Source organism: Taudactylus pleione, unplaced genomic scaffold, assembly GCF_031769625.1.
Source record: "Taudactylus pleione unplaced genomic scaffold, aTauple2 ptg000638l, whole genome shotgun sequence".
Taxonomy (NCBI): domain Eukaryota; kingdom Metazoa; phylum Chordata; class Amphibia; order Anura; family Myobatrachidae; genus Taudactylus; species Taudactylus pleione.
Window position 1 is genome coordinate 3373004 of NW_028285040.1, and position 18122 is coordinate 3391125.

General features: G+C 51.4%; 1 protein-coding gene across 2 annotated transcripts in view; it reads right to left on the bottom strand.

Moving 5' to 3' along the window:
• NSD2 (nuclear receptor binding SET domain protein 2) overlaps positions 1 to 18122 on the bottom strand; it is a 90763-nt gene that overhangs the window by 39605 nt on the left and 33036 nt on the right. For both annotated transcript variants that reach the window (XM_088454994.1, XM_088454995.1), the window contains exon 3: positions 9284 to 9443. In XM_088454994.1, the coding sequence (XP_088311120.1) occupies positions 9284 to 9443 (160 nt within the window). The remainder of the gene's footprint in view (positions 1 to 9283; positions 9444 to 18122) is intronic.

Here is an 18122-nt window from a genome sequence, read left to right on the forward strand (position 1 = left end):
AAACCCTGGCCCCTCTGGGAGAATGGAACAGGCACTATAACTCCAGCCTGGAGCATAGTGTGCAATACCTTCCGCAGCTCCGTAGCCTTGTTCCGGTCTGATGGTAGACCCGTGGTGAAGAATCGAGCCGGGGGTCTGTGCCGGAAGGAGAGGGCGTACCCGTGAGAGACCACCTCCAGAACCCAAGTGTCTGTTGTAGTGAACGACCAACACCGGGAGAACTGCAGCAGGCGGCCTCCCACCCTGGGATCCCCCAAGGGGAGACCCGGACCGTCAGGCCGCAGGCTTGTCATCTGGCTTGGGGGCCGGACGTCTGGTACTCCATGCCTGTTTCCGGGGCTTGACCGATTTCTTAGGGCCAGCCTGTCGAGGAAACGACTGTGGTTTGGGCCTGCCCTGGGCCCTAGATGACCGAAAGGACGATGGTCCAGAACCAGAAGGAGCAGCGGCCGACGGGAGACAAGCAGATTTGGCTGCCGCCAGCGTGGCCACAATCTTATCCAGATCCGGACCGAAGAGAACTTCTCCGGTAAACGGCAACGCTTCCAGACCTTTCTTGGATCTGCGTCCGCCTTCCAGGATCGCAGCCACAAGGTGCGACGAGCAGCTACCGCTGCTGAAGAAATTCTAGACACCAGAGTACTAATGTCTAGAGCCGCCTCGTTGATGTAGGTGGCCGAATCACGGAGATTGCCAATCAACTCCGCCTGTTCGGCCGGACAGTCGGATTCAAAAGAAGCCTCTAATGAATCCGCCCAGCGCTCCATCGCTCTGGCAACCCAGCAAATGGCCATAGCCGGCCGTGCTGCCCCCCCTGCAAGGGAATAAGCGGACTTCAGGCAGATTTCTACCTTGCGGTCCATAGCATCCTTAAGGGAGGACATGGATGGCATCGGCAATGTGGCACTACGGACAAGACGGGTCACGTGAGAATCCACCTGTGGAGGGGATTCACACTTAGCAAAATAATTATCCGCGAACGGATAAGCCACCGCCAGGCGTCTCTGCGGCTGGTATCTTTTGCCAGGTTGTTTCCACGCCTCCTCTAAATGGTCCACCAACTGACCCGAAGGAGGAAAGACTGTGGCATCGCCCTTCACATCTTTGAAAAAGGCATACTTAGATTTAGCCGCTGGGGGAACTTCGTCCTCAATCACCAAGGCTGTGCGGACCGCCCGAATAAGTCCAGGAATATATACTTTGGACTTAGCATCAGCGTCCTTAGTATGGAAAGGTTCCTGATCGTAAGGATCCAGAATCTCCCCATCATCAGACGTCCCTTCGTCATCCTCATAAGGAGCGGACAGAGACGCCACCGGCCTTTTATGAGGCCGCATCACAGACTCCCCTTGCAACACATCCGACAAGTGCTGTACAGAACTAGTCAGGGAGTTAACCCACGCTGGCTCCTGAGAACCCGGGAGCGGGGAAATAGGGAGACTGTGGGGTACCACCAATTGTCGTGGGAACCCCTGCATGGGTGACGACACCACAGACTGCTGGGACAAACCCATCGGAGTAAACGCGGGCTGCGGAGCTAACTGGCCCACTAAAGCTGTTAACGCCTGAGCGAAACAAGCCCAGGGCGGCTCCTGTACCGGTGCTGTAACCGTAATAGGCCGCGCCATGGACAAACACTGCCGGCAAAGGCCCTCCGCGCTACCCTCCCCCTCCGCTAACGGTACTTTGCACGTGGTACACTGTAGCCGGAGGGGAAAATCACTTTCAGACATGATGGCACCACGTATGTGACCTCTCTCACCAATTAAGTATTAAATAGGCGAGAGACCACCCTGCAGCACCGCACCGCAAGGGCTTTAGCAGAAAGAACAGGGACAGTAATAAAGCTGACAGTTTAGAGAAGAAAAGTTACAGGCAGCGCTAGCACAGTCACATACAATGCAGAGAAATAACAATTCCTGCACTAACAGCGCTGATCACTCAACTACACAGACACAGGGCCTGGTAGGACACAGCGCTGCATACACAGACCTGAGCCACAGCGGAGGAGAGGTATGCGGGGGGACCCAGACCACGATGCTTCCTTCCAGACTTCCAGCAGCGTTCACCATGCGTTGCAGAGAAGATGGCCGCCGAGGAGCAGAGAGAAGCTGGCCTGGGGGAGGAGCGCTGACACAGGACCAGTCAGCACAGTGCAGAGAGGGCTGTGTGCAGCGGGGGAGGCGCCGGCTGTGAGACAGGGAAGGCGCGCTCCCCTGGCATGCATTTAACCCCTGGGACGCCGCAGCGCTACCGCTCTGCTGCGGTCCGCTGTCCCAGGGGGTAGTGGAAGCGCAGGTTGGTCGCCTGGCTCCACGCTGCAGCCAGTCCCCAGGGAGCCCCCTGCCTGGGGACTTAGGACCATGTGATCAGCGGGGACCCACCGCGGGACCCCGCTGCTTACCTCTGTCCCCCTTGAATCCGGCCATGGTCCGGAGCATCTGGGGTCACCGCTAGCTGTGACCCCAGACGCCCACCAGCATCCCCGGATCAGTACCGGCGTTCTGGTACCGGCGGGGTGTAGGGAAGACAGCATGGACGTCAGGACTGACTGTCCATGCTGTTCATCCAGATGTGCAGCCACAGCTGCATGAAGAAAAAGCTTCAGGGGCTCTTCTAGCCCCCACTCCAACAGGTGCACCCGACTCCGGCCGGGCACCAAACTAAACTGAGGTGCCTTGGCCCGGGGGCGGGGTATAGGAGGGGGACCTAGTGCATCCTGGGAGGCTGAAAGCTTAACTCTTTGGTGCCCTGCGACTGACGTCACACCTATACCCCCTAAGGTATCCTGTGGATACCCTATGGACCCTGAAGTAGAAAAGGGAAACCGGAGGAAACAGGTAAGCGAACCGGAACGACCACCGGACGGACAGAGCATCCACCAGAGACGCCTTTTCGTCTCTTGTGCGAGACCCGTACACCGGCAACTTGTTGTTGTGCCGGGACGCCATGAGGTCGATCTCTGGAAGACCCCACTTGTCCACCAGAAGTTGAAAAACGTCCGGGTGCAGGGACCATTCTCCCGGATGAACGTCCTGGCGACTGAGAAAGTCCGCCTCCCAATTTAGCACCACGGGATGAAGACAGCTGATATAGCCGGAAGCTTGCGCTCCGCCCATACCAGGTTCCGAGACACCTCTACGAGAGCCGCCCGACTTCGGGTTCCTCCTTGCCGGTTTATGTAGGCCACGGTGGTAGCGTTGTCCGACTGGACCTGCACTGGGCGACCCTGGAGAACCCGATGTGCCTGCTGGAGAGCATTGAAAACCGCTCGGAGTTCCAAGATGTTTATTGGAAGCTCTGCTTCTGTCGGAGTCCACCTGCCCTGGAACAAGTGTGGACCCGAAACTGCTCCCCAGCCCCGAAGACTGGCGTCCGTAGTCAACAGGACCCAATTCGGTACCCAGAACGGACGTCCCTTGTTGAGATGGGTCCTCTGCAACCACCAGGCAAGGGACAGGCGAACCTCCGGGGTGAGCACTATCGTCTGGGATTTTAGAGACTGAGGCAGCCCGTTCCACTTGGACAGGATCAGGTGCTGCAGAGGTCTGGAGTGAAACTGGGCATATTCCACCATGTCGAACACCGACACCATGGAGCCCAGTAACCTCATCGCCGAGTGTAGAGACACCCGGCGGCTGTGCAGACAACTGCGCACCCTCGACTGTAAGGCAGAGATCTTTTCCCCCGTCACAAAGATCCTTTGCTGTCCAGAGTCCAATAAGGCTCCGAGGTGCAGAATCCGCTGAGACGGGATTAGAGTGGACTTCTGCCAGTTTATTAACCAGCCGTTGCAGTATCGCAATGGTCGGGACCAAGTGGCGCAGAAGGAGCTCCGGAGATCCTGCCACTAATAGAAGGTCGTCCAAGTACGGCAACATGCGGACCCCCCTGCAGCCGCAGGGAAGCCGCCATGACCGCCATCACCTTGGTGAAAACCCGTGGTGCTGTCGCCAGGCCAAAATGTAACGCCCGGAACTGAAAGTGGTCGCTGCGGATTGCAAACCTGAGGAACCGCTGATGGCGCAAAAGAATAGGGACATGCAGGTAAGCGTCCTGTATGTCCAATGACACCATGTAGTCCCCAGGTTCCAGCGCCAGAATGATGGAACGTAGGGTCTCCATCCGAAACTTCGGCACCCGCAAAGACTTGTTGGGTTTCTGCACCAAAGAGATTGGAATAGAAACCCTGGCCCCTCTGGGACCAGGCACTATAACTTGGAGCATAGTGTGCAAAACCTTCCGCAGCTCCGTGGCCTTGTTCCGGTCTGATGGTAGACCCGTGGTGAAAAATCGAGCCGGGGGTCTGTGCCGGAAGGAGAGGGCATACCCGTGGGAGACCACCTCGAGAACCCAAGTGTCTGTCGTGGTGACCGACCAACACCGGGCGAACTGCAGCAGGCGGCCTCCCACTTTGGGATCCCCCAAAGGGAGGCCCGGACAGTCAGGCCGCAGGCTTGTCATCTGGCTTAGGGGCCGGACGTCTGGTACTCCAGGTCTGCTTCCGGGGCTTGGCCGATTTCTTGGGGCCAGCCTGTCGGGGAAAAAGACTGTGGTATGGGCCTGCCCTGGGCCCTATAAGACCGAAGGGACGATGGTCCTGAACCAGAAGGGACAGCGGCCGACGGGAGACATGCCGATTTGGCTGCCGCCAGTGTGGCTACAATCTTATCCAGATCTGGACCGAAGAGAACTTCTCCGTTAAAGGGCAACGCCTCCAAACCCTTTTTGGAATCAGCGTCCGCCTTCCAGGATCGCAACCACAAGGTGCGCCGAGCAGCCACCGCTGCTGAAGAAATTCGAGACGCCAGGGTACTTATGTCTAAGGCCGTCTCGTTGATATAAGTGGCCGAATCACGGAGATTACCAATCAAGTCCGCCTGCTCAGCCGGAATCGAAGGACGCCTCCAACGTACCCGCCCAGTGCTCCATAGCTCTGGCAACCCAGCAAATGGCCATAGCCGGCCGCGCTGCCCCCCCCCGCAAGGGAATAAGCGGACTGCAGGCAGATCTCCACCTTGCGGTCCGTAGCATCCTTAAGGGAGAACATGGATGGCATTGGTAATGTGGCACTACGGACAAGACATGTCACATGAGAATCCACCTGTGGAGGGAATTCCCACTTAGCAAGATAATTATCCGCGAACGGATAAGCCACCGCCAGACGCCTCTGCGGCTGGTATCGCTTGCCAGGCTGTTTCCACGCCTCCTCTAAATGGTCCACCAACTGACCCGAAAGAGGAAAGACTGTGGCGTCACCCTTCACATCTTTAAAAAAGGCATACTTGGATTTAGCCGCGGGGGGAACTTCGTCCTCAATCACCAAGGCTGTGCGGACTGCCCGAATAAGTCCAGGAATATACACCTTGGACCTAGCGTCCGCTTCCTTAGTACGGAGAGGTTCCTGATCGTAAGGATCCAGAATCTCCCCATCATCAGACGTCCCTTCGTCATCCTCATAAGGAGCCGACAGACGCCACCGGCCGTTTATGTGGCCGCATCACAGACTCTCCTTGCAACACATCCGACAAGTGCTGTACAGAACTCGTCAGGGAGTTAACCCATGCCGCCTCCTGAGAAACCGGGAGAGGGGAAATAGGGAGACTGCGGGGTACCACCAATTGTCTTGGGAAACCCTGCATGGGTGACGACACCACTGATTGCTGGGACAAACCCATCTGCGTAAACGCGGGCTGCGGAGCTAACTGGCCCACTAAGGTTGTAAGCGCCTGAGCGAAACAAGCCCAGGGCGGCTCCTGCACCGATGCTGTAACCGTAATAGGCCGCGCCAACGACAAACACTGCCGGCAGAGGCCCTCCGCGCTACCCTCCCCCTCCGCTCAAGGTACTTTACACGTAGTACACTGCTGCCGGAGAGGAAAGTCACTTTCAGACATGATGGTAGAAAGTATGTGACCCCTCTCACCAATTTTTTTAAAAAGGCGAGAGACCACCCTGCCGCACCGCACCGGGCTTTAGCAGAAAGAACAGGGACAGTAATAAGGCTGACAGTCAGAAATGGAAAGTACAGGCAGCAGCGCTAGCACAGTCACATACAATGCAAAGAAACTCAATTCCTGCACTAACAGCGCTGATAAATCAACTACACAGAGTCTGGTAGGACACAGCGCTGCATACACATACCTGAGCACAGCAGAGGAGAGGTATGCGGGGGGGACCCAGACCACGATGCCTCCGTCCAGACTTCCAGCAGCGTTCACCATGCGTTCTTGAAGATGGCCGCCGAGGAGCAGAGAGGAGGCTGGCCTGGGGGAGGAGCGCTGCCACAGGGCCAGTCGGCGTGTTGCAAAGAGGGCTGTGTACAGCGGGGGAGGGGCCGGCTGTGAGACAGGGAAGGCGCTCTCCCCTGGCATGCATTTAACCCCTGGGACGCCGCAGCGCTACCGCTCTGCCGTGTTCCTGCTGTCCCAGGGGGGTAGTGGAAGCGCAGGTTAGTACCTGGCTGCACGCTGCAGCCAGTCCCCAGGGAGCCCCCTGCCTGGAGACTTCTGGACCATGTATCAGCGGGGACCCACCGCGGGACCCCGCTGCTTACCTTGCTGCCCCCTTGAATCCGGCCATGGTCCGAAACATCTGGGGTCACTGCTAGCTGTGACCCCAGATGCTTACCAGCATCCCCGGATCGGTACCGGCGTGGGTGTAGGGAAGACAGCATGGACGTCAAAACTGACTGTCCATGCTGTACTTCCAGATGTGCAGCCACAGCTGCAAAACGAAAACTTCAGGGGCTCTTCATGGCCCCCCTCTAACAGGTGCCTCCGACTCCGGCCGGGCACCGAACTAAACTTGAGATGCCTTGGCTCGGGGGTGGGGTATAGGAGGGGGCCCCTAGTGCATCCTGGGAGGCTGAAAACTTTACTCTATGGTGCCCAATGACTGACGTCACACCTATACCCCAAGGTATCCTGTGGATACCCTATGGACCCTGAAGTAGAAATCGTGATTTTATACTCACGAGCACGATGCTGATGCGCGTCCCCGCTCGTCGTACATCGCATCTTCTGATCTGCCGTGCTCTAGGGCAGACTAGCCAATCTGGGATACAATGCACTGGCTGCAAGATGGATCTTTAGTCAGATTGGACATTTTTAACTCCAAATCGTGATCACGCCGGCAAGGGAGCTCCCGTGAAAGTTCATGAGGAAATCGGCCATAAAATAGTATCGTGAGGACATCGGTATGTGTGTGGGCACCTTTACAACCATTGCTGAAATGTCACATGTGCACAAAGCACACCAGTGGATGGAATTAACTGGTCCCTCTTTGTATTGCATGTAAAATGTCATTGGGTTATAAATATAGAAAACACAACTTCAGACATCCTACTAAGGTGTTTATGTATCAAGCAGTGAAAAGCATGGAGAAGTGGACCAGTAGATAAGTTGCCCATGGCAACAAAAAAAGCTCCTACCTATTATCTAGAGCAGTGGTGTCAAACTTGCGCCCTCCAGCTGCTGTGGGACCACATACACCAGCATGCCCTGCCACAGTTTTAGCATGCTCTAATAGCCTCCTAAACTCCTCTGATATCTGTATGGTTTCACAGGATAGATATGTACAGTACATGGATAAGGAGACAGATCATTCTCCAGCCAGGATAAATACCAGGAGTTCACCACTACATGGATTGCTTAGTTGGAATACAAAGAATCCGCTGAGTATCTGGCTCATCTGTAGAGGTTGTGTGGAATGGTGAAGACTCAATTGCTGACCCGAATCGAAACCTTCATACATCTATTTTTATCTGACCCACAATCTCTCCTCCCCCCTCCTTTTGTGCCCTTTGCTCAACCCCTTCCCCTTCTCTGTGTGGGTCTTTGGACCTGATTCAGGCCTGCTCGCTAGGATGCGATCGCTCGTAGCTGGCCGATATTTGCATTCTGCGCATACATCACAATGCGCCTGCGCAAACCACTGCGACAGACCGGGAAGCGCTCGCCCGGCATAGACAGCCCAGGTGAATGAGTGGTAGGATAAGCAGTTTGTGGGTGGTAACAGGGGCAGGCCACTAGAAATGGGGGAGTGGAGGTACGAACGCAGGCGTGCCAGTGTGTTGCAATGCAGTTTCATAGGCGTGCATTATTAACAGGCAGCGTCATTGTACACGTCACCTGGCTGTATTTCACACTGAAGTGATCGCAGTGTTTGCGGCCAGGTGTAGCCAACCTCAAGCACATCCGATGATGCTCGATGTACCAATGTTTTCTTGCTCTTCCAGGAGATGACGTGCGCAGGTGGGAGTCTTGTGAATGGCTGGTGGGCGTCTGCACACACAAAGTATTCACTCGCCAAGACATAGTGGCGTGCTAATGCCTTGCCGTTCGAGCGCCGGATTTGCATATGCTTGGAGCGAGCGGCTCTGAATTAGGCCCTTTGTTCTTTTACTTTCTCCTGGTTATGTTGAAAAATGCACTCAAACTAGATTGTACTTGTTGATTCTGTTATTGCTATTATGGTTTTGCTACATTGGTGACTGGAAGCAAATGTTACACAAAAAAAAAAAAAAAAGGGAATAGATGTAAGTAATTGTAATTTTAAAAGTCTTGACGGGGGGAAAGGGTGAGTATTTGCATATGTGGCTTTTTTTTTTTTTTTTTTAATAAATTGTTCACGGGGGTTGGGATGGATGTTCTTTTAATTTTACGAATATTGGATTTTAAGCCGGGAGGTGCAGACTTCCAGGAGGTTTAAGGCCTCTGGACCTATACGTTAATTTTCAACTACAAAAATAATAATATCATCATCATCATCATCATCAACAAGCAAAGGGTAGGAAAAAACAAAAAACAAACTTATAAAAACTGAAGGGGCATGAGAGCTTAAAATCGATAATAAGCAACAGATGGTACAGAAATTTTTCAGGACCAATAACCAGTGCTAAATCACATTATTTAAACCACCTAAATGACGTGTGTCGCTTAGGATGCGAACACAACCTACTGCTGACAAGGTGCGACCGCCCTGCTGTGTTTTTGAAGAGGTAATCGGTTCTACACATGTGCAGAACGGATCTCCTCTCAATCTCCTGCGGACCCGGCAATTTCTGACCGGTTTTGCCAGAAAACATGGTCAGTTAAGTGGTTAATTTGTAAGGATGCCCATTTTCCAATGAATTAGTCTCCTCATTTTCATACGGCAAAACATTGAAATGTATGAATGTGGAATGGTATCAAATCGCTCACACCTACATAAATAGTGGTAAGGGTATCATTCAACAATGACCTTTAGTACATATTATGTCACATAACTGAGCGGAGCATACCCTTAATCTTGGTGTGGCTGTTCAGGACGGGGTCAGATGTCACCATGCATGGCCACCATGGATAACCAGAGACTTTTGACCATACTAAATCTCCGACTGAGAATTTATATGACGCTTCCTCCTGCTCTTTGAGTTCTGATGTATCTAAATCTGAAAGAGGCTTTGGGGAAGGGGAAATAAAAAAAATGTTTATAATTTGTGTGTGAAAAGCAGCATAAGCAGTAATAAACACATATAACAGCAATGTCATGATCAACTACATAATTGTACACAATGTAACCTTCAAACGTCACCATGACGGTTGTGTTCATCTTTTCTTGAGTTCATCTTACTAAAGGTGCATACACACTAGACGATATGCTCCCTGAGCGATATCGTCTAGTGTGTCCCCGGCAGGCTGTGCTCAATGTCGTTCATGACATTGAGCACAGCCGCTGAACGATATCATTAGCGATATCGTTCAGCGCCGGGCTCTCTCACCCATTCCCTGACATGCAGCAACCTGACGAGGTCGTCAGGTTGGTCTGCATGTCAGCCCGATGAACGAGGATGACGAACGACCCGCGGGAACGCGCGTCGTCGTCATCGGTCATCTTTTTTGTGTTAAAAATGGACGATAAAGTGGACGACTGAACGATAACGATATAGTTATCGTTCAGTCGTCCACTTTAATCGCCCAGTGTGTACGCACCATTAGAGACTGTTTTTCAAAGACACATTCCATATGTATGGTCAGATTATCCTGCCTGCGTGTTATAGTGTAAACTTGCTCGTTTTTGCTCCCTCCACCCGTAACAAAATTCTCCCATAATTACAAAGATTGGCTCTCACCTCTGTAAGGAAATCCTATACACGGGCAAACCACAGTTGTTCACACAAATGTACAGGACAATTAGAAGACACAGGGCCTGATTCATTAAGGATTGCAACTGCAACAGTGCCGATTGTTGCGTACTGCACATGCATGGCAGTGCACAAAGGCAAAACTGCCATCGCACTGTGATCACGGAGACCACGCTGAGCCATCGCTGAGTGATTGACCGGCAGTGAGCATTTGGGGAGCGATGACCGGTGTGGTCGGAGAAATGCGGGCATGCCTGACCGTTTGAGATCCGTTCCGTTGGCATACATAAATTAATCATTGAGATTGCATACGCAGCTTTAGTATTCACTGCGGGCAACGAAGTTAGCAATTTCTAAGTAAGGTCAGGGCTGCTGTAACTCTGCATGAGGGGCCGAGGGTACTTGAGGTTACCGATGTTTATGAAGGTCTGCAAAATATTACGGATATGAGATAGCGGTAGTGGGAGGCAGTGGGCGTCTATATGCTGGCAGTGCGACTGCAAGGAATTGGTATGAAATACCGTTGGCCGCATGGCCGGCGGTTCGATTCTCGTCAGCGGCAGCCCGACAGAAGCAGAGTGCGACGCAGCGGAAGCCCGACAGCGCTGGAAATCCCGATCGTGGGTAGGTAAGTATCCACTAACCTAACCCCCTAACCCTCCTTAGGGGTGCCTAACCCTAACTTCTCCCCAAGTGCCTAACCCTAACCACCCCCTTCCCCGCTGCCTAAACCTAAGTCCCCCGGGGGAGTGCCTAACCCTAAGTCCCCCCCCCGTGGGTGCCTAACCCTAACCCTCCTTCCCCCTAGCCTAACCCTAACCCTACCGGGGGGGTGCCTAACCCTAAGTCCCCCCCGTGAGCCCAAACCTAGGCAGTCGGCTTCCCGATTGCCTCCCGACTGCAATCATTCGCATATTTTCGCAGCAGACATGCGTACGATTACGGAGCTGCGATCGCAATAGTGATCCATGATGACTCAGGCCCACAGACTGGTTTAATTGTTGCTCATTCGGGGGGAGGTAAGATTTATATTAATATTGGGTAGTTCTAGGTTACCAGCCCCTTATGTTATGTTCCCACAGCACCCTTGAAAAAGGAGAGTTATGGTAAATCTTACCCTTGTTAACTCTCTTTCTTCAAAGTCCATAGGTTCCACAGGGGAGACAATGGGGTGCAGGTGGGACATGGAGGACCAGACACCAACAGCAAAGCTTTTCAATCCCAGGATGCTCCGGTCCTTCCCTCTATACCCCGCCCACAGCCTGAGGGTAACTCAGTTTTGTTAACAAGCTCAAGGCAGGAGCCATAAATGGAGAGAAGGAAAACTGGTACACTGAAGAATCACACTCTCACACAGAGAAGGAAACAAGTGACCAAGAGAAGAAACCCATAGAAGCCGGGTGAGTCAGGTCAGGTGCACTGTGGACCCTATGGACTTCGAAGAAAGAGTTAAGGATACGTTTTAGCATAACTCTCCTTTTCTTCTTCAGGGTCCATAGGGCTCCACAGGGGAGACAATGGGGATGTACCAAAGCAGTTGTTCAAGGGTGGGGACGCTCTTGAGCGGAGAGGAGAACTCTGCGCCCAAAGGAAACATCCTGAGAGGCAAATGTATCAAAGGCATAGACCCAAGAAAGGTGTGGACAGAAGACCACGTAGCAGCCTTGCATAGTTGTTCAGCAGAGGCGCCACGCCGGGCTGCCGAGGGACCCACAGAACGAGTAGAATGAGCAGATACTGTAGCTGGCACAGGAAGGCCAGACTGCGTGTAAGCCTGTGAGATAGTTATGCGAAGCCATCTGGCCAGAGTCTGTAAGTTAGCTGGCCATCCTCCCTGTACATAATCCATATAAGATGAAGAGGGAGTCGGATTTCATGATGGAACTAGTGCAGTCCACGTAGATCCTCAGAGCACGGACCACATACAAAGAGGCCTCACCTGCCGAGAGGTCTGGTGAGTGAAAGGCCGCAACCACAATTTCATCAATGAGGTGGAAACGAGAGACCACCTTGGGAAGGAAGCCAGGGCGTGTTCGAAGACAACCCTGTCTGGATAAAGATTACAAGTGGGGAGCGACAGGAATGAGCTCCAAAATTATGATACCCTACGGGCAGATGCTATAGCCAGAAGAAACAGTCTTCACAGTGAGTTATTTGACATCTACGGAATCCAGGGCTCCGAATGGAGGTTCCAGAACTGCGTGGAGAACCACTGAAATCCCACAAAGCCACAAATGGAGATTGCATTCGTAGAAAACCTTGCAGGAAGTGTGAACATCCAGTAGAGGAGCAATCCTGCGCTGGAACCATATGGACAGAGCAGAGACGTGCACTTTCAGAGAGGCTAGCCGGAGTCAGAGATCCTATCCATCTTGAAGAAAGGAAAGAATTCTACAGACCCTAAAAACCTGAGAGTCAGTTTCTAGTAGCACACCACTGGAAATATGTATGCCAAACCCGGTGATAAATCCATGCCGAGACCGGTTTACGCTTTTTAAGATCTGGACCAAGCCGGAGCTACAAACAGGACTGTGCCCCATTCCCGTTAAAACTTGCGAAGAACTCAAGGAAGAAGGGATATTGGAGGGAAGGGGCACTCCAAATGGAAAACCAACTCACACATAATGTGTCCACGAAGGCCACGTTTGGGTCCCTTGTCCTGGCTCCATACACTGGAAGTTTGTGGTTGTGTCTTGAGGCCATGAAATCGACATCTGGTAGACCCCATTTTTCCAACTGAAGCTGAAAGAATTCTGGATTGAGAGACCACTCTTCTGCATGCGCATTGTGACTGCTTAGGAATTCCGCTTCGCAATTGAGAATTCCTGGGATGAAGACTGCGGAGATGGCGTTCGGTCCATGCGAGAATGCGGGACACTTCTGCCATTGCTGCCCGACTTCGAGTGCCTCCTTGGGGATTGAGGTAGGCCACTGCCGTGGCATTGTTGGGCTGTAATTGTACAAGTCTGCTCTGCAGGATATCCTGAGCCATAGTGAGAGCTCTATAGATGGCTCGGAAATCTAGGACATTGATTGGCAAGACCGTCTCGGCTAGACCAGCGGCCCTGGAAGGAGGGCTGGCCGGTCACCACACCCCACCCGGAGGCTTGCATCTGTGGTTAGAAGTACCCAGTCTGGGATCGAAAAGGGGCATCACTGTTCAGGTGGGACGTCTGTAGCCACCAGGTTAAGGACAGGCGAACCTCTGGGGAGAGGCTCATCATCTGGGATCTGAGCAGATGAGGCAGCCCGTTCCACCTGGAGGGGATCAGGTGTTGTAGGGGCCTGGAGTAAAACTGAGCGAACTCCACCATGTCGAAGGTGGACACCATGGATCCCAGGGTCTGCACTGCAGAGTGAATTGACACTCGGCGACTGTGTAGTAGTCTGCGCACCCGCTGCTGTAATACTGAGATTTTGTCTGCGGTTAGGAAGATTCTCTGAACCTGAGTCCAGGAGGGCTCCCAGATGTACCATTCTTTGAGAAGGTGTCAAGGAAGACTTTTTCCAGTTGATCAGCCAACCGTGCATTTGTAGAAAGGCAATGGTTATCTGTAGATGGTGGTGAAGAATTTCTGGGGAGCTGGCCAACAGCATCAGATCGTCTTAATATGGGGGCAGTCTGATCCCATGACGACGAAGATAAGTCGCCATAACTGCCATGATCTTGATAAAAACCAGAGTAGCCGTTGAAAGGACAAAAGGCAGAGCATGAAACTGACGAACTGGACAAATTGAAGAAGTCGGCCTCCCACCCTGGGAACCCCCATGGAGAGGCCCGTCCTATCAGGCTGAAGGCTTGTCCTCAGATTTGGTAGGTGGACATCTAGTAGTTCAGGTCTGTTTGGTCCTAGGCTTGGAAATCTTAGTTGATGCCTGATGTCTTGAAAAGGACTGACCCTTAGCTTTTCCTTGAGGACGAAAGGCAGACAATAGAGGCTTCGTATTATATGCGGAGGGCAGGAACGACGTCTTTCAAGCTGCCAAGGTAGTCACAATATTGTCCAGTTCTGGGCCAAACAGGATATCCCCTGAATAAGGCAGACACTCCAAAGCCTTTTTAGAGCCTGCATCTACCTTCCATGAGCAGAGCCAAACAATACGGCGGGCTACTACAGAAGTGGCAGATGCCTTGGAGGCTAGGAGAGACGTATCCATAGCTGCTTCATCCAAATAGGAAGCTGCATCTCTGATGTGAGATATGTAGGACAGCTGTTCCCCCAAAGCATCAGAGGGAAATGTCTCTTCTAGGGCCTCTGCGAAACTCTCAATGGCCTTAGCCACTCAGGCAATAGCAGGACGAGTAATCACTCCTGTAAGAGAGTATATAGATTTTAGACAAGCTTCCATCCTTCTATCCGTAGTCTCCTTCAAGGAGGTTGCAGTATGGATAGGTAAGGTAGCATTTTTCACCAGACGTGTCACGTGGGAATCCACTGCTGGGGGAACTTCCCATTTAGTACAATCAGTAACAGGAAAAGGGTAAAAAGGAACTTAAATTTTTAGGTAGCTGAAATCTTTTACTGGACATATTCCATGCCTCACTCATATGATCAGATAGCTGATCAGAGTGAGAAAATTCTGGTAAAATCACCTTTTGTAGTTTAAAGGATGGCTGTTTTGTCTTAGCAGCATTTGCTGAAAGGCTTTATAGGTATCCGCCAGATTCTGCACTGAGGTAGAAAGTATATCTACCCCATTCGGGAGGCAAAGGATTTGCAGGGAGTACCTACTGTGGCAATCCCATAGGGGGGGCTACCACAGGAACTGTTAGATGGTGCGCAATTATTGCCAGCACCTGCGAAAAAGTAGCCCAGGGTGGGTCTTGGGGAGAGGACCCCGGGGCTGATGGGCCCGAGGCAGTATAACACGATGCACAAAGACTAACCTGAATGAGGTCCTCTGAAGTTAAGCTCGCTGAGCAGGACTTACAAGACACCAGAGTTGGAGAAGGCTGCTGGTCATTCTTGCCTCTGCATGACATAGCTGCAAGAATAATGTAACAGTGCAGTGAGCAACCCAGATGTATGTGTAATATGGCACAGTGTAGTGCGCAACAGCGATATATAGTATGCCATAGCCCGCACAAATATATGGAGATCTGAGGTACAATGAACCCCGTATATCTTAGTATGCCAGGGTTATAGTACTAGAAAGGGAAAGGTATAAGCTGGCTGTCATATGAAAAGAAAACAGAGAGCCATGCTAGCACAAGTCACATACAATGCAGAATATGCAATATAACTGCAGTGGGCACTAAAATCAACTACACAGACTGCAGTGGCTGGTAGGATATAGCGCTGTATAACCTGGCCCTTGGGAGAGGTATACAGGGAGACTGGACCCAGCGTTCCAGGAGACCTGAATGCAGAAAATGGCTGCCGTGAGTCTCAGAGGGGGCGGAGGGTGAGGGAGGAGCAGCAAAACCGCAGTGGAATGGCGCACTGAGCTGGGGGAGGGGCAGCAGGGAGAGCACCTTATCCCATATGCCAACTTTAACCACCAGGTCCCCTGGCCTTACATATGCCCTGCGCCAGTGCTTATAATTGCCTGGTGGTATAGTGGAGTCCCGGACAAACCGGTGTCCACATCAGCGCCTTCGGTCTGTCTCCTGAGACCGGAGGTAAGACTGCGCATACATGCGGATCCCCGAGAGCGGGGATTCGCCTTACCTGTCCCCTTGAGTCCCGGCTGCAGTCTGGAGATTCCCACTAGCTAGGTCCCCCTCAGAGCCTCGCCGAGAGCACCTAGCCGAGGGCTGGTGTCACGGCGCTGCGGAGGGGTGATGGAGCAGCAGTGCAGACATCCAAAGGACTGTCTCGTGCTGCTGCCAAGTAGAATGAAAATAAAATGAAATCATAAAAATAAGCTTAGGCTGCTTAATAGCAGCCCCACTGTTAAAACTGTATTTCCAGCTCCTGACTGACACCAACTAAACGGAGTTGCCCTCAGGTTGTGGGCGGGGTATAGAGGGAAGGACCGGAGCATCCTGGGATTGAAAAGCTTTGCTGTTGGTGTCCGGACGTCCAAGTCCCACACCTACACCCCATTGTCTCCTCTGTGGAGCCCTATGGACCCTGAAGAAGAAATTATTTTCCCCCATATGCTTTCTGTAATGGCATTATAAAGAAAATAAAGTAATGCCACAACCTTTTATCTTGCCGCCTAACCACTTAACTCGGAGTCCTGCGTAATGGGGAGTAAGATAAGTCAGCGTCAGGGGCGAGGATAAAGCTGGCTGCTGTTACAGTCAAGGACTTCTACAAATTGCTCTCCAATTAGTCCAAACAGGTGGATGGCCAAATTGGAAAGGATTAAACGATCGACCTGAGCAGCCAGAACACTTGGGTTCACCCTGGGGCCTGTTGTTGCTAATGGAAGATTAGTGAATACCCAGCTAACGAACAATAACCTTACCATATAGCTGGACCTAGTTGGACTTAAAAATGCTAATATTGTGGCTTGTAAGTCAATATACCAAAAAGAAAGATCCTTGAGAAGTTGAAGATGTAGATACCAGAAGTACCTTATCGATGGGACTCCTGTCTACAGGGGTGGGGAGAATTTAAATTCTAGTTGAAATGCCGCCGGAAATTGTGGCAATTCGCAGCTGCGCACACAACAGGCATTTACGGTAGTGAATATATCACAAGTTATCCCTCAACTTGCAATGCCTGCGAACGCAATGTGCCTTTCCGGAACGGCACATCGCATCCATTGCTTTGAATTCTGCCACTATATTTCTGTTCTGTCAAATGAACTAGACAGATAGATGTGCACCACCTACAAGAACCACATTACTACCTTCATCAACACAGATTTTCCTCGCCATCCCGAACCCATGTGCGTTTTACAAGCAAACATTTAATTGCCAATAACAAGTTACAGTATGGATTTCAGGTTAGGGCTAAATATAATAAACCCCGCCATTATCCTCCGTAAATTCCAGAACAAGTCCATGGTTGTTAAGAACTGCAACTTTTCCGGTCCCTAAAAAGCCACTATTTCCCCAAGCTTTGTACATAAGCCCCACCCCCCCTAATTGTGCACTATTTATTCTCTAGACTTTTTATTGCCATGGAGTAGAATTACTGTAAATGCCCTATAATAGAGCAACACATGGTCACATTTTCATGCTCAGCAGCAGTGACCTTGAAAATTGGTAGCAAAGAATGGAAATATGATGGAGAGAAGCCGTCCGCTTCCAAGACGTCTTTCATTTCCACCAATCGCCGTGCATTCAGTCAATGCAAGTCACGGGGACGCAGGTATTGAGCACCGGCCTCTCACATATGCACACAACAAGTCTACTATAATTATGTGGAGACAATTCTTAGCCCTCCCCAGGGCTGCACAATTTAAATCAAATGATGTAGCTGTAGCTCTGGATCGTGCACATAGATGCAACTGCACAATCAGTGATGTCGTACAAGTGTGGAAGAAGCTGTTAGATGATCTTGAAGAGATTGGACACCACAGCAATGTAGTAAAGATGGCAAAGGCAAGAGCTAAAATTGCATTCACAGATGCCCACTTGCTGGCTAATCTACTTGATCCTAGGTACAGGGGAAAAAAGCTTAGTCCTGCTGAAATTGAGACTGCTATAGAGTTTGCTCATGCCAATAATCGTCAAATTATGCCGGTCATCATCAACTTTCGTGCATCCATGAAACCATATGCACTATACATGTTTGAAGCTATGTATCTCCTCTAGCCTAGTGGATGTCCTACGCAGCTCAACTTCGGTTAGACACTTCTGTAGTAAATCTTCTGAAGCAGACGTTCACCGCAGTTTCATCAAGTGCAGGAATTGAAAGGATTTTTTCAACGTACGGTTTTGCACAATCCAAAACACACAACAGATTGGGAAATGAAAAAGCAGCTAAGCTGGTTGCATTCTACAGAGCCTTTTCTGTTGAGGACAAACGTGAGGATGTGGACCAAGACATGTACATGTTTAACTCAGACTCAAACAACTGATTGAGTGAAATTCAGA